The following is a 24,773-nucleotide window of genomic DNA, read 5'->3' as shown; positions in this document are numbered from 1 at the left end:
GAGACAGGGCAGAGGATGAGGGCAAGACCCCTCTAAGGCACTCCCCCACACCCTACCACTCCTGCTCTGGAAGGACCCCTGAAGGGCACTGGAGGGGTTCAGTTGTCAGTGCAAGCCAACATCCACACCTGCGAGTACCAACAGCCCCAGAGAGCAGCAGAGCCCCTCATTTCTGAGAATCCCTCCAAGGATGTCAAGACTTAAGCCAGGGAGTAGAGAGAATCAGTCTCTCAGACCCAGAGAGGATTCAGGGAAAGGGCACAGGAGAGGCCCCAGCCCAGAGCCAGAACACAGTTCAGTTCAGTGTGGGAACTCACGGCATGGAGTGGATGGCCCTGCATGGCTGAAGAGACCAGTGTGCGGGGGCATCTCACCCATTGTGGAGTCAGGCTCTTACATTAGGTGGCGAGAGGGCGAGGTGAGAGTTACGGCCTTTCCCAACTGAGTTCTGGACCAGGGCTTGAGCCTAGGCCAAATATCCCCGGGGAAAGGGCGTGAGGCAGGAAGCCCTGAGCCAAGATGAACACTGGGGTGCTGTCCCCAGAGCAGCCTGGGGTGCCCTGACAGCACCCATGCCCCAGTCTGCACAAACTCCTTGCTCTGAAATTAACAGCCTGCAGAGATGTCCTCAGTATCAGAACAAGTGGGCCACACAAGGCCCTCCAGGACTCCAGGAACCCAGGTCCATGCGGTGCAGCCCTGCAAGGGCCAGATGGGTTGGGTGGAAAAGTTGACCAAGTCTTCCTTCCTTCCAGCCAAATCTGGAAGAAAGGCCCCTTGCCTGGAGCTGTGTTCCTGGTACCCAGGCCTCTGTGGGCATCCCTCGGCACAAAGACCCTCTCCAAGGGCCAGCCCTTCCAGGACCACCGGCCCAGCTCCAGAAACCCATGGGTCACCCTCACCGTCACCTGACTGGGCTGTCCCTGAGGCTAAGGCCCAGCAGCATGAACGGACTTCCACAGAAACCAGGGCAGTAGGCTGCTGTCTGGTGGCACTGGGGGCGCAGAGTCTGGCCAGCATGTCCCTGGCTCAGGACACATGCCTGGAAATTAGGATTTTCTCCTCTGCTCATCTCCTGAGTAAACCAATAATTACTCTCCCTCATGTCTCAAAATTCACATCCATGTAAAAGGCGCTGGTGGGGGTGACATTTCCAGGAAGCCACAGCCCATGTCACCCCCCTGCAAAACGGCAGAGTTCTCCCAAAAGCGGGTGAACGGGCGCTCTGGCTGGAGGACGTGGAGGGCAGCAGCACAATGGACAGCGTCTGGGACCTCAGGCCAGTTCCACAGCAGTTTAGGAAAGCAGGCGGCTCCCTGGGCTGAAGGAGGCGCGACGCTTTGGAGGGAAACCGAGCTGAGCAGCGGGAGGTGGAGTGAGGCTGAGACTCGCCCGATTTGGGCAAAGGCGAGGTGCACTTCGCAGCGTCACACCCACCTCACTACTCAGCTCAGACCTGCCCCTCAAATCCCTCTCCAGACTCACTTCCCTTAGCTGGGGTGGCACAGAATCAGTGGACAGCATGGGTTTGTAAGCAGACAGGTCCACACAGCCCTGCTCCTCCCTCTGAGGCTGCACACCACCAGCTAGCCCGGCGATTGCTGGGACTGTGGGCCGGTAGCCCTGCGACCAATGGCCGAAAGCGGTTAAAAAACTACTCCTCCCAGCATGCCTGGCGAGGCGCGCACCGCCCTCCCCTTCCCGCCAAGTATCATCACCAACCCTACTCCCGTTGCATGCTGGGATTGTAGTCCCGCAGCCCTGCGAACAAAGGCCAAAAGCAGTTAAGAAACTACTTCTCCCAGCATGCCTTGCGAGGCGCGCCTCGCGCTGCCCCTCCCTCCAGGTGTCCTTACCAACCCCACTCCCGTTGCATGCTGGGATTGTAGTCTCGCAGCCCTGCGACTAACGGCGGAGAGCGGCTAAGACACCGCTCTTGCCAGCATGTCCTGCAGTAGTGCACCGCGCTATGTCTCCCTCCAGGGATCTGCACCACCTACAATCCCGTTTCACGCTGGGACTGTAGTCCTGCAAGCCTACAACTAACAGCTGGGTGCGGATAAGGGACTACAGTTCCCCTCATTCCCAGCAAAGGTCCCGCCGCTACTGAGCTCCTCCAGGATTCCAGTGCAGTTCCGCCGTGCGGAGGGAAACTTGGCTGTTCACAAACCTCTCCTGCCCTCGAGGAGACAGCTGGGCAGGAGCGGCTGATCTCACCTTGTCATTGTGACACGGTGTCTCCCCAAAGTGCCGACTTCATGACTTGTTGTGCCCAAAGTTTAATTTCCCGCAGAACAGGTAGAGGCCAAGAGCTTCTCGCAGCCTACGCAGCAGGATTGCCATGGTAACGCTCGTTTCTTCCCCCCCCGCCCCACCCGCCACTAGCCGTCTCGACCCCACCCCGTCCCTCTGAGGGACCTCTCCTTTTGGCCCCGCCGTCTATTGTCCCTCCCCTCGCCACATGCGCAGTGCTGCCACTCGGTCCCGCGAGGGAAGCTCCCTTTTGAGTGTCCGAAACCGTTAGTTTGCTGCCTCATGTGAAGGTACCCAGTCTCTGGTAACCTGGCACTTCACTTTTGAAAACCACCTTTTTTCCTGCACCCCTTTGCTCCCCAGATGCACCTACTGGACCCCGGGCTGGCTGTATGGCCCGCGTCTGGGTCAGGCCTCGCACGCAGACGCTCCTGCCACTGTGATGAAGAGGAGAAAATGTCCCAGGGGAAAGGCCTGACCTTGCTGCATTCAGTCAGGAAACAGCCATGGGGAAGGGACCCCCTTAAACTACTTTGGGAGCCACATCCACCACTTCTCTGCCCCCTACCCAGGCTGGTTCCCAGGCCTTGGGGTCCTAGTGTGGACCTCCCTGCCGTAATTAACGCAGGTGCAGGACCAGAGAGCGCCTTGGTCCCTTCCAACACATGAGGGACGTTTGTGTGGTGAGGTTTGGACAGTGTCTGTGTTTCTGCCCTGAATAGGGTTCCCTAGAAAATCTTTATCCATTTTTAAATACTCTCTTTGGTGCCACTTTTAAGGCTTTGCCGGTGGAAATTAACAGTGATCATTTTTTGGAATCCATTTTTCTATTTGCTTTTTAAGATTAACTCTTAAGTACTCCACAACTACACGCTTCTGGAACTGGCGTAGGCGCAGCGTCAGTTCTGTACAGCGCGGACGCAGCAGGACAGAATCTCCCTGGGCATCTTTCTGGAGCATCAAATTTACTGCAAAATTATAAAGAAACAAATTTAATTGATTTACAAGGTAAGAAATTAAACCTTGAAAACTAGACTAAAAAGTCATCTGCGCCTGACGTATCGGACTTTCTGCAGGAAGAAAACTCTAAGGAGAGCATATTGTCCATTATTATAAATAGTGAAAATGAGAAATCATAACAAGTCCCTTGAAAACCCTGCCCTGCCAGCCTTCTCATAGGGCCTTGGTATGGTTTTATGTGTATTTTCTTTTTGAAGTGTGCTCACCTTTTGAATATACAAATTTGGGGGTTTGACCAAATTTTGCAAGTTTTCGGCTATTGTGTATTTGCTTTTGTATTATATTTAATTTTTCTGTCCTCCCTCTCCTCGGACTCAGTCATTCCACAGGTCTCTAAGGCACTTTTCATTTTCTTCAAACTTGTTTCACTCTTCAGATTGGATAATTTCTATTGCTGTCTTCTGTTTCTACTCTATTTATAAACTCAACAGTCTCTTTAGTTTTTCATTTCATTATCTCTGTATTCCATTCTTTTTATCATTTCCATTTCTCTGCTGAGGCTCCACATGAGTTAATTCATTATGAGGATATTTTCCTTTATCCCCATGAACATACTTATAATAGCTGCTCTCAAACCCTTGTCTGCTGATGACATCGTCTTGGACATCTTAGAATTAGCTTCTGCTGCCTGCTTTTTATCTTGCGTATAGATTACATTTTATCATTTCTTCACACATTTCATGAATTTTAATATTGTGTACTAGAAATTATAAATAGTAGTTATAGAGACTCTAAATTCTGTTGTATTCCTTTGAAGAGGATTGTTATTTGAAGAGGGGTTAATCTGACTGGATTCAAACAGCAATACCTACCTCACCTACAGTGGACACAGTTGAAATCCTCATTCCGTTACCGCACACACATACATGTATTGTATATGGTTGTGCATTCCTATGTAACTAGACATAATATTTTATCCAGATTTTATCATTGTTACCTGTGAGAGTGTTTAACAAACAACTCTAGCATTACTGAAAGTCAGAACCTCACTTTTGTTTGCATATTGGATTTGAATACGTAATACCTTTGTTTTCTTTTGTAACATTTTTCAATTTGAAGTCTTATTTGGTCTGATATTAATATAGCCAGCGCAGATCTCTTTTGCTTATTGTTTGCTTGAAGCACTGTTTTTCTCTTTTCACTTTCAACCTAGTTGTGTCTTTCAATCTAATGTGAGTCTTGCACAAACGTGATAGTTGGATCATGTTTTTTAGTCTGTTCTGCTGATCTCTGCCTTTTAATTCGATAGTTCAATCCATTTACATTTAAAATAATTATTCATAAGTAGACTTCTGTCATTTTGTTATTTGTTTTCTGTATACTTTATGTCTTTTTGTTTTACATTTTCTACATTATTTTATTCTAATGTATTGGGTTGTTTTTTTTAGTAAAATATTTTAACTTTTTATTTTCCTTTGTGTATATTCTATAGCTTCTTTTTGTGATTACCATTATGGTGATGACATTTAACATCTGAATTTATTTATTTTAATTGCTGCATAGTACTATATTCAATTATATGAACATAGTATAATTTTTAAATCTATTCTACTTTTGATAGTCATCATTGGGATATTTAATATGCTTTATTTTTTAGGTGAGTATTGAGTTTACATAAACATTGAGCGGAACGTAGAGTTCCCATATATCCTCTCCCTACACCCAGCTTCTCCTCTTATTATTAACACCTTACATTAGTGTAGCATATTTGTTACTCTTAATGAGCTAATATAGAAGAGTTATTATTAACTAAAATCTAAAGTTTGCATTCAAATTCGTGTTTTCTGTTTTACATTCTGTGGATGTTGACAAACGCATAATGACATGACACGTATCCATTACTGCATTATACAAAATAGTTTTATTGTCTTAAAATATCCACTGTACCCCATCTATTCATCTCACCCCTTTTTCCCCCAAACTTTTAGAAAGCACAGATCTTCTTACTGTGTCCATGGTTTTGCCTTTTACAAAATGTCATACAGTTGGAATCCTGTAGTATGTCGCCTTTTCAGACTGTCTTCTTTCACAGCCGTATGTATTTAAGGTTCCTCATGTCTTTTCAAGCCTTGAAATCTCATTTTTTTAAAATCAGTGAATAATGTTGTATGGTTGCACCACAACTAGTTTATTTATTTACCTATTGAAGAACATTATTTACCTATTAAGAACATTATTTACCTATTGAAGACCATCTTGTTTGGTTCCATGTTTTGGCAATTATGTATAAAACTGCTCTCAACAGTCACCTGCAGAGTTTTGTGCAGATGCAAGTTTTCACCTCTTTTGGATTAAGGCCAAAGAGTGTGATTGCTGGATTGTGTGTAAGTGTATATTTAGCTCTGTAAGAAACTGGTAAACTGTCTTCCAAACTAGTCATAAACTTTGCATATTCATCAGCAATAAATGAGAGCTCTTGTTACTCTATATCCTCACCAGCATTTAGTGTAGCCGCTGTTTTGGATTTTAGCCATTCTAATATGTGTGTGGCAGTATGCCATTGTTATTTTCAATTTCCCAATGACATATGCTGTTGAGCATATTTTCATGTCCTTATTTGCCATGCTTATATGTTCTTTAGTAAGGATCTGTATCATTTACCGTTTTATAACTGGGTTGTTCATTTCTTATTCTTGAGTTTTAAGAACTCTGGGATTTTTTTGCATGTTTTTGATACCAGTCTTTTATCAGTTATGTGTTTGGCAAATATTTTCTCCCATTCTGCGGCTTGTCTTTTTATTTTTTAGCAGTGTCTTTGGCAGTGCAGAAATGTTATTTTTAATATGGTTCAACTTAGCAATTTTTCCTTTCATAGATCATGTTTTTGGTGTTTTTGTTTTGTTTTGTTTTATGACAGAGTCTCACCCTGTCACCCAGGCTAGAGTGCAGTGCAACCTCCTACTCCCAGGTTCAAGCGATTCTCCTGCCTCAGCCTCCGAGTAGCTGGGACTACAGGCACGCACCACTACACCCAGCTAATTTTTGTGTTTTTAGTAGAGACGGGGTTTCACCATGTTGGCCAGTATGGTCTCGATCTCTTGACCTCATGATCCACCCAACTTGGCCTCCCAAAGTGCTGGGATTACAGGTGTGAGCCACCACGCCCAGCGTTTTTGGTGTTTTATCGAAGGAGCAAAACCTGAGGTAATTCAGATTCTGCTCTTTGTTATCTTCTAGGAGTTTTGTGGTTTTTCCTTTTATATTGGTCTGTGATCCATTCTGAGTAATTTCTGTGAAAGTTGTCAGGTCTGGGTTTAGGGGTTTTTTTCTTTTTTTCTCTTGCATGTGGATGTCCAGTTGTTCAGTACTGTTTGTTGAAAAATTATTCTTTCTCAATTGAATTGTCTTTGCTCTTTCCTCAAAGATAAGCTGACTGTATTTTTATAGGTCAATTTCTGAGCTTTCTCTTTTGTTTTATTGATCTGCTTCTCTGTTATTTTTTACCAGTACTATGTTGTTTTGATTACTGTAGCTTTATAGAAGTGCTTACAGTTGGGTAGTATCATTCCTATAACTGTCCTTTTAAAATATTTTCTTGGTTATTCTGAGCTTTTTGCCTTTCCATATAAACTTTAGAATCAGTTTGTCAATATCCATAAACTAACTTTGTGGAATTTTGATTGGGATTGCATTGAATATGTAAATGTAGTTGGAAAGTACTGACATTTTAACAATGTTGAAGCTTTCTTTACTTGAATGTGGATTATCTCTCCATTTATTTAGATCTTCTTTGATGTTTTTACAGTTTTGTAGTTTCCTTTATATAGATTCTATATTTATATTTATTTTATGTTTGTACCTAAGAATTTCATTGTTATTGGTGCTAGCCTAAATGTCACTGAATTTTTAAATTTCAAATTGTAACTACATTACTGATATATAGGACAGTAATTGACATTTGTATATAAATCTTATATTGTGCAAAGTTACTATGATTTCTCATTAAAATTGGTTATTCTAAGATTTTGTTTTATGATCTTTTTGTATTTATCCATAGGCAATTATATCATCTGTGTAAAAAGACAGTTTTATTTCTTCCTTCCCAATCTACGTACCTTTTCTATTCTTGTCTTATTGCATTACCTAGGGCTTATAGTATAATGTCATATAGGAATGGTGAGAAGAGACATCTTTGCCTTGCTCCTGATCTTAGCAGGAAAGCATCTAGTGTTTCAACATTCAGTATGAGGTTAGATGAAGGGTGTTTGTTTGTTTGTTTAGATGGAGTCTCGCTCTGTCTCCAGGCTGGAGTGCAGTGGCACGATCTTGGCTCACTGCAACCTCTGCCTCCCGAGTTTAAGCAATTCCTCTGCCTCAGCCTCCCAACTAGCTGGGACTACAGGCACACCACACCACGCCAGGTTAGTTTTTTGTATTTTAGTAGAGACAGGGTTTCACCATGTTGGCTGGGATGGTTTCAATCTCCTGACCTCATGATCAACCCGCCTTGGCCTCCCAAAGTGCTGGGATTACAGGCGTCAGCCACAGCATCTGGCCAGATGTAGGTTTTTTATAGACATTATTTATGAAATTGAGGAAGTTTTCTTCTATTTCTAGTCTGCAGAGAGGTTTTCTCATGAATAGGTTTTGGATATTGTCAAATGATTTTTCTGAATGTATTGATAAGATCTTATCTTTTTTAACTTAATATGATGAACTGATTTTTTTTTTTAAGACAGAGTCTTGCTATGTTGCCCAGGCTTATCTTGAATTCCCAGCCTAAAGTGATCCTCCCTCCTTGGCTTCCTACTGCATTAGAATTACAGGTATAAGCCACCACACCCAGCCTAATTTATTTTCAAATGTTGAACCAGCCTGGCATGCCTGTAATAAATCTCACTGGGTTGTAGTAAATAATTCTATTTTTACATTTTTGGACTTGATTTCCTAATATGTGGGTGAGGGTTTTTGCATCTTTGTTCATGTGAGATATTGCTCTGCATTTTTTTCTTGTAATATCTTTGTCTAAATTTGGTATTATGGTAATTCTGGCCCCAATGAATGAGTTTGAAAGTATTCACTCTGCTTCTGTTCTCTGGAGCAGATTGTAGAGAGTTGGAATAATTTCTCTTAAATATTTGCATAAATGTACTAGTTATCTCATCTGGCTTTGGTACTTTCTGTTTGGTGAGGTTATTTATCATTGACCCAGTTTCTTTAATAGATGTAGTACTATTCAAATTGTCTGTTTCTTATTGTGTTGAGTTCTGGCAGGTTGTTTCTTTCCAGGAATTTGTCTGTTTCATTTAGGTTATCAAATTTGTGGGCATAGAGTGGTTTTTATAATGTCTCTTTATTATTCTTTAATTCTTCATGTGCTCAGTAATGATAGATCCTCTTTCATTTCTAGAATTAGTACTGTCTCTTCTCCTTTTTCAACTGAAACTAAAAAGGAACATTTTAAAAAGTGAAAGCTATTTTTGATAACCTATTTAATCTCTCATGATCTGCAACTGTGGGTACATAGGAAGTACATGGAAAACGATGTTTGGCAGAGCTTGCCAACAGATTCTTTCCTGCATCAAGAAGGCATGCCTATCAACATGACACTCTTAAGAGGGAGGAATGTGACAAAAGAAGGATGTGATTTGCTCTTGGTGAAGAGCCACCTGGCTCTCCCTCAGCTGCACATGGTGGCCTTCATGTGCATCTTGCTAGAAGGGGCATGCAAGCCAGGGGCGGCCAGCCAAGCCATACAGGCTAAGGGCAGTCTCAAGTCCATCTTTTATTTCATCGAGCTGTTCTAGTAAGGAGCTAGAGTTTTATGAATACTGTAAACTCTTTATCATATTTCTTTGCTATTTCTGGAGGATTTGTTCTAGGAGTCCTCTTGTATACTAAAATGCATGGATGCACAAGTTATTTATAATGGCATAATATTTACATAAAACCTATGCATATTCTCCTACATACTTTACATCTTCTCTAGATTACTTTTAATACCTAAATTGTTGTTATACTGTATTGTTTAGGGAATAGTGAAAAGAAAAATAAAATTCTATAAATGTTCAGTACAGAAACCTTACTAAAAATATTTTTGAGGCTCATTTGTTGAATCCAGGAATGCAGAACCAATAAATAAGGAGGGCCAGCTTGACCTATGTTTGGAATCCAGGAATGTGTCCTCTTCCTGTGTTTGTAAATGGAAATTTATTTCAAAACATGACACAACTGCTTCTTCACTGACATTTTCAAAAACTTGCAAGAAGCAGCCGGGCACTGCCTCACACCTGTAATCCCAGCACGTTGGGAGGCTGAGGCAAGTGGATCACTGAGGTCAGGAGTTCAGGACCAGCCTGGCCAACATGGTGAAACCCCATCTCTACTAAAAATACAAAAATTAGCCAGGCATGGTGGCAGGCGTCTGTAATCCCAGCTACTCAGGAGGCTGAGACAGGAGAATCACTTGAACCCAGGAGACGGAGGTTGCAGTGAGCCAAGATCGTGCCACTGCACTCCAGCCTAGGTGACAGAGCAAGACTCTGTCTCAAAAACGAAATGAAACAAAACAAAAAAATATATACTGACAAAGACATTTTGTATGGCAAAGGGTAAAGTCATCAGGAAAATATAAAAAATTACTCACATATATGCAGTTATCAAATAAGCACAGAAATACATGAAGCAAAAATGACAGAAATAAAGGGAGAAATAGATAATTCAACAACAATAGTTGGAGACTTTAATGCCCCACTTACATTAATGGATAGAACAAGTAGACAGAAGATAAATAGAAAACATGAACAACATTATAAAACAACTAAACCTAACAAACATATACGCAGCACTGCATCCAACATGAGAATATGTATTCTTCGCAAATTCACATGGAACATTCTCTAGGACAGACCACCTGTTGGGCCATAAAACATACATCAGTAAAAATAGAGATTGAGATAATACAATGGGTGATTTCTAATTATAATAAAAGAGAATCAGAGATCACTGAAAGCAAGAAATTTAGGAGACTTATAAGTATGTGGACATTAAATGGCAAACTCCCAAATAATTTATGGATCAAAAGAAAACCACAAATACTATCAGAAAGTGTTTTAACATAAATGACAATATAACCAAAACATAAACCTTATGGAAATTAGTGAAAGCAGTGTTTTGAGGGAAACCTATACCAGTGAATTTCTTCCTTATAAAAGAAAGACAAATCTCAAGTCAATAACAAAAAAAACTCAATAACAAAAAAAAATCTCAAGTCAATAATAGTTCTCCCAAACTTTTAAATGAATATACTATCTGACTGTCCTGGGATAAAATATACTAATAGAGAAAAAAATAATCATGAAAAAAAAAAAAAAAACCCTAGAAGGAAAGACTGGGGAATGGGACACTTTGGGGATTGGGCTGTGATAATAGTCTAGGAAATTTAGGAGGTCATGTGGAGGCTCAAGGCCAGGTATGTGGTCTAGAAAAACCCAGGAAGAGGGCCGGGCATGGTAGCTCACACCTGTAATCCCAGCTCTTTGGGAGGCCAAGGCGGGTGGATCACCTGAGGTCAGGAGTTCGAGACCAGCCTGGCCAACATAGAGAAACCTCATCTCTACTAAAAATACAAAATCAGTGGGGTGTGGTGGCACACACCTGTAATCCCAGCTACTCGGGAGGCTGAGGCAGGAGGATCTCTTGAACCCGGGAGGTGGAGGTTGCGGTGAGTTGAGGTCGCGCCATTGCACTCCAGCCTGGGCAGCAAGAGCAAAACTCCGTCTCAAAAAAAAAAAAAAAAAAAAAAAAGGAAAAAAGAAAAGAAAATCCCAGGAAGACCCTCAGTATTCACCCTTGTTTGACTTTCAAACTCTGCATCAGCAGAAAGTAAGGCAAGAACCAAGTTGTAACTTTCTGGATGATTAGTAAAGGCATGCTCCAGCACACATGCACACACACACACACACACACACACACACACACACACACACATACCCAAAAGAGAACATTATAAAATTTATTTGGAGGAAGTGGGGAAATAACAAACATTTAAGGAAATCTCTGCAAATCACTAGCTTACCACCAAGCTAATGGAACAGAGACATCAATGTATGACAGAGCACACATCACAATACGTAGCAACAAAAACACAGAAGAAGGATGGTAATCTGATTTCAAAATTACTATAATATTCAAAATGTCTCATTTTCAACAAAAAATTACACGATATGTAGAAATATATTATTTATTGGTTACAACTGAATTTGTAGTTTCTATTTTGATTTCCAAGCTGAAAAATATACTTTTTATCTGTAGATTTTTATCATAAGATTTATGCTTTTTTTAAATTAGTGAGTCTTTTGGAGCCTAAAATTTTGCAATTTTCAATGATTTTTTTCTCTATTTGAAAATGTATATTCTACTTACTTGTTCATTTAACACATTTTTTTCTAAGACCACAAAGATATTCTTTTTGTTTTTTAATACATCATAATTTATACTTAAAATTTGGTTTCAACACCTTTACAAAGTAGGTTTGTTGCATGGCTAGTAATGTAATTTTTTCCAGAAAGCTAACAAAATTTAATTTATTCTGAAAATGTTATCTTAGGGTTATTTTTATTTGCCATCACTTGTCATTGCCTCACCCAAATTAACACCACCTCATTCGCAGAGCTGACTTTTTTGTGAAGACTGTGTGTGATTCTTTCTGTTTCTTTCTGCATTTTTCAGTTTTTAGCAATCTCACACCAAACAGCCAAAGTGAGTTTTGGTGTTAAAAATCTTCAGTAGACTTTTTTATTGCTCAAAGGATAAATTACTTCCACATTTTATTTTATTTTATTAATTTAAAAATGTTAATTGACAAGTGAGGCTTGGATATATTCAGGGTGTGCAATGTGTTGACTTGATACATGCACACATTGTCTAATCATTTTCACAGTTAAATTAATATAAGTCCTATTGTTCAAATATTTGTGTCCCTCCCAAATTTATTTTAAAACTTAATCCTTAATACAATAGTATTATAATATGGAGACTTTAGTTGGTGGCTAGGTCGTGAAAAATCTGCCCTTACCAATGCAATTAGCTGCCATTGTAAAATGGCTTGAGAAAATGAGTTTGGCCTATTTTGTCCTTCTGCTGTGTGAGGACATTGCTTTTAATGTGCCATCTTGGAACCAGAGACTGGACCCTCACCAGACACCTAGCCTGCTGATGCCTTGAGTTGGACTTCTCAGCCTCCATACCTGTGAGAACTCAGTTTATACTGTTTATAAATTATCTATTCTAAGGTATTTTATTACAGCAGTTGGAACAGACTAAGATAACTTTCAGTAACATCCATGCTGTGCAGTAGACCACCAGAACTTGTTTATTTTATACCTGAAAGTTTGCACTTTTTATTAACAACCCTCCATTTCTCCCACTGTTTGCACTTTTTATTAGCAACCCTCCATTTCTCCACCCACAGCTCCTGCAAACCACTTTGTATTCTCTGTTTCCATGACTTTGACTTTCTAGGCTTCACATATAAGTGAAATCAAACAATATTTCTTATTCCCTGGCTTATTTCACTAAGTCTACTGTTCTCCAGGTTCATTGATATAGTTGTAAATAACAGGATTTTCTTATTTTTATGGCTGAATAATATTCCATTATATAAACACACCACAATTATTTTATCCATTCATTTATGAATGAATACTTAGGTTATATGCATATCTGTCATTGTAAATAATTGCACAATAAATATGGGAGCAGAGATGTCTCTTCTAGATACTAATTTTATTTCATTTGGTTATATATCTGCAAATGGAATTGCTGGATAATGTGGTAATTCTATTTTAAGTTTTTAGAAAGCTCCACAGTGACTTTGATAACAATTTTACTAATATTTCTATATTTTTTTAAAAATGGGCTGGGCGCCGTGGCTCACGCCTGTAACCCCAGCACTTTGGGAGGCAGACGCAGGCGGATCACAAGGTCAGGAGATCAAGACCATCCTGGCCAACATGGTGAAACCCTATCTCTACTAAAAATACAAAAAATTAGCCGGGCGTGGTGGCATGCACCTGTAGTCGCAGCTACTCGAGTGGCTGAGGCAGAAGAATCACTTGAACCCCAGAGGTGGAGGTGGCAGTGAGCCAAGATCATGCCACTGTACTCCAGCCTGGGTGTCAGAGCAAGAGACTCTGTGTCAAAAAAAAATAGTTGTACTCTGTTGGGAGACAATTTTCATAGACCTATCAGTTTACTTTTTAACATCCTCTATAAGCTTCTATTTGGACAATCTTTTTGATCCATAGGGATGAAAACTATTGAAGGCTCCATCACCAAACCATGGCCTTTCCTCAGTGTTGTAAGGCCTCTGCCAAGGAGAAAGAAAGGGGATGCCTTTGGGTGCCCCAGGCACACACCTCTCTGAACTCTTTCTCCAGCCAGCTGCTGCAGACAAAAGATGACATTTCTGGGAAGATGAGGACCTGTTTCCAGACCAGTAACCTAGGACCATGAGGTCTTATGGCCCAAATGCTATGCTTACCTCCAGCTGAGTGCCTGGGATGGGCCCTTTCTGTGTCTCCCCAAGGCTTGGGTGCTGAGCCCGCCTTCCTCACCACCTAACCATAGTCTTGAACTTGCGGGGAAGGAGGTTTTCTCCCTGCCCTGTAAGAGGACAGATAACTGATTTCCATTATTTTGATTCTGTTTTAAAATTTTCTTTCTAAAAAAAAGAAAAAAAAAAAAGGAAAAAAAGATGTCATAATCAAAGTAGGGACAATATTTACATAGGTGAAAACACACAGATATGTCTATAGGCAACAGACATGTGGCTAATTTACATATAAATTAAACATATTATTGTCTTAAGGTGTACAGAACTAAAAAATTATTCAATTCATAATATCAAGCGTTAAATGCAAAAATACAATGAACTGATCTGAGAAATCATACCCCCAAAAAAACACGACCTGTTCCCCAAAAACCTACTGAAATAAAAATTCACATAAAATTAAAAAATAAGAAAACAACCTGAAAGGAAATTTTCATGTGGCTACACCTTACTTGTTGGTTACACTTTAATTTTTATTGTCATTTTACACAGTGTTCAAGAAACATTGCTTATAGGATTTCTGCCTTTGTGAAGTTAAAGACACTAATTTAGGTTTAAAAGCTTTCAATATTAAATGATTTTCTTGGTATTGGAAAATTATTGGAAAATTACATCCATCCTCTTCTTAGTACTCAAAAATGCTGATCACTTTTCCACTTGATTAACTTTCTAATAAAATTTCAAACTTTCTAATAGTTACTCAACACTCCTTATTTTTTCTATACCAGACAGTTGATTTCCATGATCATTTTAATATCAATTAATACTGTAAATGTATCAATTTTTTATTTAATCTGTGTGTACACATTAAACTCTTTGGTATTAAATCTATATGTAAGTGGCTTGAAATTGCACATAACACATCATTAATAATATCTAAGCATTAATCACTCTGATTAATCAGATTTTCTTCTCTTTCTACCATTTTGCATTTACTGGGTCATTTTGTGTTTATTAAAATTTATAATTCCTCTTCTTTAAACATATTTCCAATATATGAAGTGTATATGATGTACAAATATTAACATTTAGGAGATAGTTTCAGTTTGTCATTTAGGCAAAATCAAGTCTAATGATGCAGTTTTCCAATTAACTTTACTCTTTGTTACCTATTTATAATATTTAAATTTAATGAGCCCATAATTTTATATGTATATGTACATATACATATCAATGAGGACTACAGTAAAACAATTTAACATATGCATGAGCTCATGTAGTTTCCTTTTGGTGTCAAAGCACCTAAAGTTTACCGTGTTAAAAAATTATCAGTATATCATATAAAAATAGTAACTATAACCTTTAAACTGTACTTTAGTCCTTTAGATTTCATTTATTTTATGTACCTGAAATGTTGACTTGTGTCTCTTTTTCCCCCAGTCATCATTCTGCCCTGTCTCTATATAGGTATTTAATCTTTTTCGAGGTTTTATATATAACAGAAATTATGCAGTATTTTTCTCTCTCCGTTATTTCCCTTAGCTTAATATCCTCCAGGTTCATTTATGTTACACAAATGGCAGTATCTTCTCCTTTTTACAAGTTGAAAAATATTATATGATATTTTAGACACACACACACACACAAACACCTCCCCACACATTTTTTTCTCCACTTGTCCATCAATGTACAGTAACTTGGTCCCATAACTTGGCTGTTGGGAGCGATGCTGTGGTGGGGCACAGGGAAGAGGGGAGTGCAGATATCTCTACAAGATGCTGGTTTCATTTCCTGTTGATATATAACTTATAAGAGGAATTACTGAGCCACATGGTAGTTCTAGTTTTAGATTTTTAGGAACCTTCCTACTGTTTTCCATAATGGCTGTACTAACTTACATTCTAACCAGCAGCATACAAGGGTTTCCTTCTCTCCACACCATCACCAACACTTGTTATCTTTTGTCCTTTTTATGACAGCCATCCTAACAGATGGGAGGTGATATCCCATTGTCATTTAACCAGAAACTGTAAAACTCCTGGAAGGAAACATAAGGGTAAATGCTACTTGACATTGGTTCAGATAATTTATTAAATAGGACATTAAAAGCACAAGCAACAAAAAACAAAAATACAAGTAGGAGTACATCTAACCTGAAAGCTTCTGCACAGGAGAAATCAATCAATGAAATTAAAAAGCAGCTTATGAACTCGGAGAAAATATTTGCTAGCAATATATCTCATAAGGGGTTAATATCAAAATACATAAGAAGCCCACACAACTAAATAGAAAAAAGCGAGAGAGAAAACTCACCAAAATCTAACAACCTAATTTAAAAACAAGAACCTGAATAAACATTTATCTTTTAAAAAAGATATAAAAATGCACCCGGTGCGGTGGCTCACTCCTGTAATCCCAGCACTTTGGGAGGCCGAGGCGGGCAGATCACGAGGTCAGGAGATCAAGACCATCCTGGCTAACACGGTGAAACCCTGTCTCTACTAAAAATTTAAAAAATTAGCCGGGCGTGGTGGTGGGCGCCTGTAGTCCCAGCTACTCGGGAAGCAGAGGCAGGAGAATGGCGTGAACCCAGGAGACAGAGCTTGCAGTGAGCTGAGATTGTGCCACTTCACTCCAGCCTGGGCAACAGAGCGAGACTCCGTCTCAGGAAAAAAAAAAAAAAAAAAAGATATAAAAATGGCTAATAAGTGCTTAACATCAGGAAACTGCAAATCAAAGTACTCATTTACTTTAGATTCTATACTTTATAAATATGAATGTGTACAGCAAGTATAGCAATCTCCATCCTACAACAGAGGACCCTGAGACTGGTGACTCAGGGATACATCTGCATGGAGCCGGCCTAGGGTGAGGGGGATGGTGCTGAAGAGGATGGCAGATGATGTAGAACCAGGGGCAGCGACTCACCTCGGACCCCTCAGCAAAGGAGCCTAGGTCGGTCTCCAAAGCTCAGCAGCACCCTCTGGGGACCTGCTCCCTGCTGGCTTGGTCAGCACCATGGACAGAGGACAGGCGGGAGAGGCTGAATCAGAAGAGTCAGTAAAGAACAGTGGGAGGAGGACAGCCAGGTGTCCCAAGCCAGGGCTGCTGGTTGACAACCCTGAGAACCCTCTGAGGCTAGCGATGCGGTAAAGGGCCAAGCTGGCCACCTGTGGGGCCTTCAGTTACCCTCACTGCCTGTCGTGCCACCCCAGCAGTGCACAGCAAAGCAATTAGTAAGTGGACAAGGCAGGCCTGTGGATGGGATCTGGGGAGTCTTGCTCAGGGTCTCTGACAGGACAAGGCTAAAAGAAGGGCCACTGTGGCTGGAGAGAGGGTCACAGTCTCTGGGTTAGACACGATGGAGAAATGAGGAAAAGGGAAGGGGTGGTGGCTGATATGCAGGAGAGGCAGGTGGATGCAAGATGGTCAGAGTCTGTTAGACAGAATGGGCTACAGGTGCATCCTTGGTGTACTGGACACTTCTCAGGCTTCCTGGAACTCAGCCTGGTGATGTGGTCACTTTTTGGGAGACTGCTGTCAGGGCCCAGCCACACACCCCTGGGCAGCCCTGTCCCATCTCAGGACTGGACTTTCTCAGCTCCCATAGGGGATGCTGCCTGCAACCCAGGAGGGGCAGCCTCATTGTGCAGCCTGAGCCCCCATGGATCCTCAGCAGCCCCTGCCTGGCCTTGGGCTGCCTCTGCTCTCTTGCCCCGGCCCCTCCTGAGTGTCAGCCAGCATGGAGGCCCTGGCTGTCCGTTCTTCCCTATGCAGCCTCCTGGGCTGAGACCTGGGTTGGATGGGGATGGGACTGGTCCTTCCCTGAGGCCTGCTCGGGAAAGGGGATGGCCCACAGCCTTGTCCAGGTCCTCAGCTCTCCTCATTGCCTTACAGTGAGACAGAGCTGCCCCTGTCTGTGCCCTGGAGGTGGAGGTAAGAGCCTGACCCTGCTGCATGGGAGCTGTCCCATGGATGGGTGACTTGGCAGGGGGTGTGTGATGCGGAGGCCGTGGCCTGTGCGCATGCGTGCTGGGAATGGGAGTGACGCACTGTCACTGGGAGAGGCCACAGTTCCTCCTGAATCTCACACTAAACTCTAGCTCTTCAAGTCTTTTACCACAGCCACCACCGAGAATCAAAGTAGTGTCTCAGGAGTCGCTGCCCGCTGCCCACCAGGCCCTACCTGGAGGCCAGGACCCAACAAAAGCCCAGGGTGTCTGTGCCCTGGGAACAGTGTGTCCTGTGGTCCTGAGGCCAGGCCACCAGTGGCCACTCATCAGGGGTTGGGTTCTGTCCTATTCTGGCTCCTTCCAGTTCAGTCCCATCAGGGCCCCTAAGCACATGACCCAGCATCCAAGAATCACTCCAGGAAGCCTGGCAGCTCAGCTCACTCCATCAGTTACCTACAGCAAAAACATCACGGCATCAGATGCACAGATAAATGGCCATGAATGCTTAACAACTGGAATAAATCTAGGAACAGCGAGAAGGCACAGCGGTGAATGAGGGTCCCCTGTGACCGCTCTTCAGGGTTTCCTTGAAGGCTTGGAATCTTCCCCCATTTGACGGTGAGTCTGTAGCCATGGACAATCAATGTACAATGTACATTTCCACAGCCTGCCCTGTGGAAAGCTGATGAGAGCACACTTCTGTCTCTGCATAACAGTGACTGTCCGGATCTCGCCAACAGATAGAGATCATTTCTTATGTCTGTCTCAGTAATTTTATCCCCCAGATCCTCAACATAGAGTGGGGGCAGACTTTTCTGCCAGTGGGTCCAGGTGACGCATCGTTGAAGCCTGCTGTAGAAGCTGATCTGCTACAGGGTCATTGTTTCCATACGTCGATCTTTAATGTGCTGATCAGCAAGGGGGTCATCTGGATCTGCAGGCTTCTCATGTCTGTGTGGACACTTCTCTCCTGTCTCACCTTCTGCCTTCACCCAAAAAGAGCAAATGTGGGGTTTATTCCTTAGGTAGTAGAGTGTGGTCTGGGCCAGTTTAAGCAGCATGTCACTAGTGGATGTGGCTTTCCCCAGCAGGAGAACTGGTCATGTTCTATCAGTGTTAGATGAACATGTTCTATCATGTTCTATCACTCCATATCTACAGTGGCCTTTTAAAGACAGTTCTGTATCATGAACCTGGATGGGCAGTCATATTCCAGGTGTGACAGGCAGGTCTGAGGGACATTTCCTGCAGGCTTAGCACCCTTCAGTTTTCTTCAAATGTACGTACACCCCAGAGCCCCAACTAGACACTGAATGGCCTGGCACAGATTTTGCATTTTTTCTCATAGTTTTCTTTGGTCATTCAGATACACAGATTTTCTCTAGGACATGTGTGACACAGAGGAGAGAAGCATCCTCCCAATTTTGTCTGTTTTAGGTGCTGGAGACCAGAGAGGTCTCTTCCTGAGAGGGTCAGCAGGCAGCAGTAGCTTTTCAGGTGGGAGAGAGGACCCCCACAATCCCACCAGCCCCAGCTCTTCTTTCTGGCCCTGTTTTTGAGACCCTGGGCAATTGCCTATGACTGCATGTGATTCGTCTTTCTTGACTCAAAATGAATCTCTCTTCCAAGGTATCCCCATTCTTGGAGGAAACTCTTGGCTTCCTGGTCTCTCCAAGAACTGGCCTGGAAGAGACAGAGAAATGTGGATGCATCCTGAAATACAGTGTATACCTGGTGCTTTTCAAAGACCCTCCCTCTACACCAAAAGGGCTTAAGGAGGCCTTGTATCTGCTGCTGGAAGATGGCAAAACCTGAAATGAGAAGGTCAAGAACCAGGATCACTGGAAAAAGAAATGGCCAATCTCTAAACTCATAGACGTGTCGGGAAACATCTGTGTGTCTGGATATTTATTGTGTTCAATGATGGATAAAGACTCAAAAACTCGCTGGGCACAGTTGCTAATGCCCTTAATCCCAGCACTTTGGGAGGCCAAGGCAGGTGGATCACCTGAGGTCAGGAGTTCAAGACTAGCCTGGCCAACATGGATTAAAAATACAAAAATTATTGGGGCACGGTGATGTGAGCCTGTAAACCCAGCTATTTGAGAGGCTGAGCCAAGAGAGTCATTTGAACCCAGGAGGAAGAGGTTGCAGTGAGCCAAAATCCCCCCACTGCACTCTGGCCTGGGCAACAGAGTGAGACCCTGTCTTAAAACAAAACAAAACAAAACAAAACAAAAACCAACAAACAAAAAGAAACCTTGAAAGCAAAAAGATTTTGGCCAAGTACTCCTAACCTGGAAGGGCTCTTCCTTTGATTTTCGCTCATATATCTGTCCTGAAAAGAGGCCTGTGGCCCCCTCCTGGTCTCAAAGTCTTACTTGGTAAGAGCTCCAAGTAGAGAGCCACAGGCCCATCATCCATGGAGCTGCTTCTGCTGCCCAGGATGGATGACTGAGGGTAAAACAAAAAGATTAGAGAAAAAAAATGAAAACTAATTTGAAAAAATCAAAGAAAAATATTCTAACATGAAGTAATTTTTTATTAAAGCCTTGTCTCTGAATAAGTTAAATATGGCTAATCACAGTACCGTACATATTAATCTAAAATTTTAACTATTGGCCAAGCGCAGTGGCTCATGCCTGTAATCCCAGTGCTTTGGGAGGCCAAAGTGGGACAATTGCATGAACCTAGGAATTGGAAACTAGCCTGGGCCACGGAGTGAGACCATGCCTCTGCCAAACAATAAAACATTAGCTGGGCATGGTGGCATGGTCTGTAAAACAATAAATAAACATGAAATTATAACTACCACAAACTAAGCTACAGTATTTATGTCATCATAAAGTAATAGATGATTTATTTCAGTCCAAACGAAATAACCGATAATTTATTTCAAAATCAATTCAGAGCTCTGCCTTCTCTGTATGGTGGAAGAGCAAGAAACAGACTCCCTCTGGCACCAAACACACAGGAAGCCAGACCAACCACATGAACCAGATGTTTCCAGACACTAGAAGCCTCTGCAAGAAGCACAGGACAGTGGTCTGCAGGCTGAAACCCAGAGAGGGGACCATGTTGCTGCCCCAGCTTAGAGCCTGCAGAGCCTCCTGGCAGTGCAGGGTGGGAGGATATAGGCAGAGCATGGAAGTCCTCACGTTAAAGAGACAGGGTTGAGAATGTGAGGAGAGAAAAACACGGGGCTCAGTACCAGAAAGTAGGGAGGAGGGGCTGAAGTATGGTGAGACTGGAGGGTAGAAGACGAGGGCTCATTAAAGCATTGGCAGGTATATGGGTAAATACAATCAAGATAAATAATATTATGCAGTACAAAAGGAAAAGGCACCCTACACTTTTCTTTTTTCTTTTTTTTTTTTTTTGAGATAGAGTCTTGCTTTGTTGCCTAGGCTGGAGCACAGTGGCGTGATCTCCGCTCACTGCAACCTCCGCCTCCTGGGTTCAGGTGATTCTCCTGCCTCAGCCTCCTGAGTAGCTAGGATTACAGGCACACGCCATCATGCCCGGCTAATTTTTGTGTTTTTAGCTGAGACGGGATTTCACCATGTCGGTCAGGCTGGTCTCAAACTCCTGACCTCGTGATCTGCCTGCCTCAGCCTCCTAAAGTGCTGCAATTACAGGTGTGAGCCACTGCACCCAGCCTACCCTACATTTTTTTCAGAGCATTTTCACAAAAAAAACTTGTCATTTTGAGTTTAATATTGTCCAAAAATAGAAGAGGGAACATTTCCCAATATATTCTAGGAAGATAGTATTACTCTCCAGTAGAATCAGGGAAAGGCAGTACCAAAAACAAACAAACAAACAAAAACCCCGTAAAACAATATGCCTCATGAAACTCGATGTGGAAATCCCCAACAAAACATTATTCAACAGAACCACATGCTTCACCCACGGGTGAATTTCTTCAGCCACATGCTTCATCCATGGGTGAATTTCTTCTAGGAATCATAAAGATTTAGGGAAATCAAAGGATATCTTTTATTAAGAATCAAAGTTGGAGACTTCTATCTTGAGTTGATTACTTTGAATTTTTGGTCCCAAAATACATACAGGACCAGGTCTAATTCTATGATCTTTATCACACGCAGCCAGATGCTGAAGATAAATAGATACAACAGCAATATGGGAGTTATCCTCTCTAAAGCCCAACTGAAAAAACCCGGAGTCAGAAGTTTCACAAACAGAAAAACAACATACTTATTCTGAACCAGGGAAGGAGAAGCAATTCAAACATTTAAATTTAAATTGCTATGAGAACACGGATTTGTTAGAAACTGAAAGAGCGAGCAATGCTTCTAAACTCCACGCTTTTCCATCAGAATACAGAGATAGACAACCTCGAAACGCAGTTTCTTCACAATTGTCTTTATCCAGTCATAACATTAATTTCCCTAAGAATCCAATCATAAAATAAATATTAAACTCATGACATATTCTCTGACTAAAAGAAGGCAAGATAAACTGAACAGTTAGTCATCAGTGTAATAAATTATTTAAAGGAATCTTATCGCTGCATTTTTTAATAACGATGAAACTAGAAATAATCTAAGTTTCTATCAAAGAATAAACAGTGAAACAAGTCTTGTATACCCATTCTTTGGAATATATTTGAGACATTAAAAATAGAGGCCTGGTGCTGTGGCTCACGCCTGTAATCCCAACACTTTGGGAGACTGAGACGGGAGGATCACTTGAGGTCAAGAGTTCAAGACCAGCCTGACCAACATGGTGAAACCTCGTCTCTACTAAAAATACAGGCATGGTGGCACACACCTGTAATCCCAGCTACTTGGGTGGCCGAGGCAGAAGAATCACTTGAATCCAGGAGGTGGAGGTTGCAGTGAGCTGAGATCGTGCTATTGCACTCCAGCCTAGGCGACAGAGCAAGATTTCATCTCAAAAAAAAATAGAGAGAGTTAGAATCTCATGCACTGATATGGAATAACATAACTGATATATTGCTTGTGAATTAGCAAAATAAAAAACAATATAGTATGATATAATGTGTTCAAAAACTGTACAGGTATTTATCTTTTTTTTTTTTTTTTTTTTTTTGGAGGCAGGGTCTCACTCTGTCACCCAGATAAGAGTGCAATGGCATGATCACAACTCACTGCAGCCTCAACTTCCTGAGCTCAAGTGATTCTCCCTACTCAGCCTCCCAAAGTGTTAGGATTACAGGCGTGAGCCATTGCACCTGGCCAACTTTATATGTATTTATAAATTTATAGAAAACATCCAGAAAAATAAACCCCAAGCTATAATAATTCCTTCTAAGAAGGGAGTGAGTTTGGAACAAAGAGGAAGACATGGGAGATTTTCACTACATAAAGATCTCTATGATCTGACATTCTTAAAACAGCATGCATTTCTTTTATAATTAGAAAAAGAGGAAAAATGTAAGCACTATTACCATTTGGTAGGAGGGCAATAGTTTTATTTTCATCAGTATTTGTATTGCATGTTAGTGCACAGCATGAATCTAGAAGAGAAAGCCCAGAGGAATAATTAGAACAGAAAAAAAAATCACACCTAAAAAAGTGAGAGGGTGTTATCTTTACAAAACAACAAGCATTCCAGGTGAGTGGTGGTTGGGATCTACCGCTGCTCCAGCTCCCTCAAATCACCTACACCCTGACAAGGGGAAGGCAGAGGACAGGGAAGGCCAAGTGCCAGCAAGTGCTCTCCCCAACCAAAGGCCTGTTTCTGCAAGTTTCCTGTCATTAAGAAGAAAATAGAGTCCTAATGGGATGTGGACCCCTTTGGGATGCTGGCAGAGAAACAAAGGAGAATATGTCATGATCATACCTTAGAGGAAGCCTTCTAGGTTGAGATTTGAAATTCATCCACAGCTTGTGTGAAGTAAATAAAGCTACTCTACCTCTCCGAGTGTCAGTTCCATCACCTATAAAATGGGGATCGCATGTCAACTTCAAGTTGTTGCCAGAGTTAAATTCACAAAGATATTTAAAAGTGACTATTAATGCAAGCGTCCACGTTGTTTTAAAAAAAAAAAAAAAAAAAAAAACCGCATCGGACTTCAAAATACACAAAAGGAACAATGTCCATGAGTCCAAAGACAAGATGATCAGCTTTCTAAGCAGCCTGAGGCATGTAAGAATGAGATCTATCCCTAACTAGAACTCTTCACAGCTCCAATGAAGAGGACACATGCAGGGCCCCAAGAGGCTAAGTGCATGACCAGTGTAGGGTGACTGGTGTAGTAAGGGTAGAATCCTTTAAGACCCTCTGTCTTAAGACCCTTAAGACCCACCATGCCTGGCTAATTTTGGTACTTTTAGTAGATACGGGGCTTCACCATGTTGGCCAGGCTGATCTCAAACTCTTGACCTCAGGTGATCCACCTACCTCCGCCTCCCAAAGTGCTGGGATTACAGGCGTGAGCCACTGCACCCAGCCAACAATTTTTTTTTTCATTTTAACAATTTTTAAGTATGCAGGTCAAAGGAATTAAGTACATTCACACTGTTTTACAAGCATCCTCCGCATTTATAGGGAGTGTTTTTGCAAAACTCAAACTTTGTACCTATTAAACACCGCACCTACTTTCCTGTAGCCCTGGGAACCAGTCTTTTACTTTGTATTTCTGTCAACTACTCTAAGTACCATGTATGAGTGGAGTCATACAGTATAGTGAAGAAATCATGAGGAAGTATAATACACACTATATAACAAGTTTATTCATTTGAACACAATCACTAACAGCGATCATTAGTACATGGTGATTATAGAGGAAGATAAAGAAAAAAATGATTGGATGAACACATTAAATTTATTAAAATGATGCCCAAATACTACAGCAGTGAGTCCCCTCCTCCAGTCACAGGGCTGGTCATGGTGGAGCTGAGAGTCCAGTGCAACTGTCTGACTCCCAGAGCCCATGCTCAGCCCAAACTTCACTGAGCCCTGAGGCCTTCTGCCCCTGCCACCTGGGCACTCAGTGCACCTGAGATTCTTCATGGCCTGGTCTTCTTGGCCTTGAGGGCGTGGTTGGCCTCCTAGGATGGGGGCTC

At 41.9% G+C, this 24,773-nt stretch overlaps 1 protein-coding gene and 1 long non-coding RNA gene across 49 annotated transcripts in view; one reads left to right on the top strand and one right to left on the bottom strand.

The window, feature by feature from the left end:
* Positions 1–1,814: 1,814 nt before the first annotated feature.
* LOC140709609 (uncharacterized) lies at positions 1,815–10,282 on the top strand. The gene is made up of 2 exons (XR_012090139.1): positions 1,815–2,344; positions 2,617–10,282. It is a non-coding gene; the product is annotated as an uncharacterized lncRNA (long non-coding RNA).
* LOC103247788 (septin-14-like) overlaps positions 7,879–24,773 on the bottom strand; it is a 116,322-nt gene continuing 99,427 nt past the window's right edge. For 28 of the 48 annotated variants that reach the window (XM_073008690.1, XM_073008694.1, XM_073008692.1 and 25 more), the window contains 3 exons: positions 23,548–23,644; positions 23,153–23,221; positions 15,664–19,401 (listed from right to left, as the gene is read on the bottom strand). Coding sequence is in view for 2 of the 48 variants with exons in the window: in XM_073008717.1 (XP_072864818.1) it covers positions 23,612–23,644 (33 nt within the window). In the remaining 46 variants the exon portion in view is untranslated. Of the gene's footprint in view, positions 10,127–10,869; positions 13,937–15,663; positions 19,402–23,152; positions 23,222–23,547; positions 23,645–24,773 lie in introns of those variants that run through there. The other 20 variants (XR_012090123.1, XR_012090124.1, XR_012090122.1 and 17 more) reach the window with 6 other exon arrangements.

The sequence above is a fragment of the Chlorocebus sabaeus genome, chromosome 21 (assembly GCF_047675955.1).
Source record: "Chlorocebus sabaeus isolate Y175 chromosome 21, mChlSab1.0.hap1, whole genome shotgun sequence".
NCBI lineage: Eukaryota > Metazoa > Chordata > Mammalia > Primates > Cercopithecidae > Chlorocebus > Chlorocebus sabaeus.
This window is presented reverse-complemented; position numbering and strand designations above follow the sequence as displayed.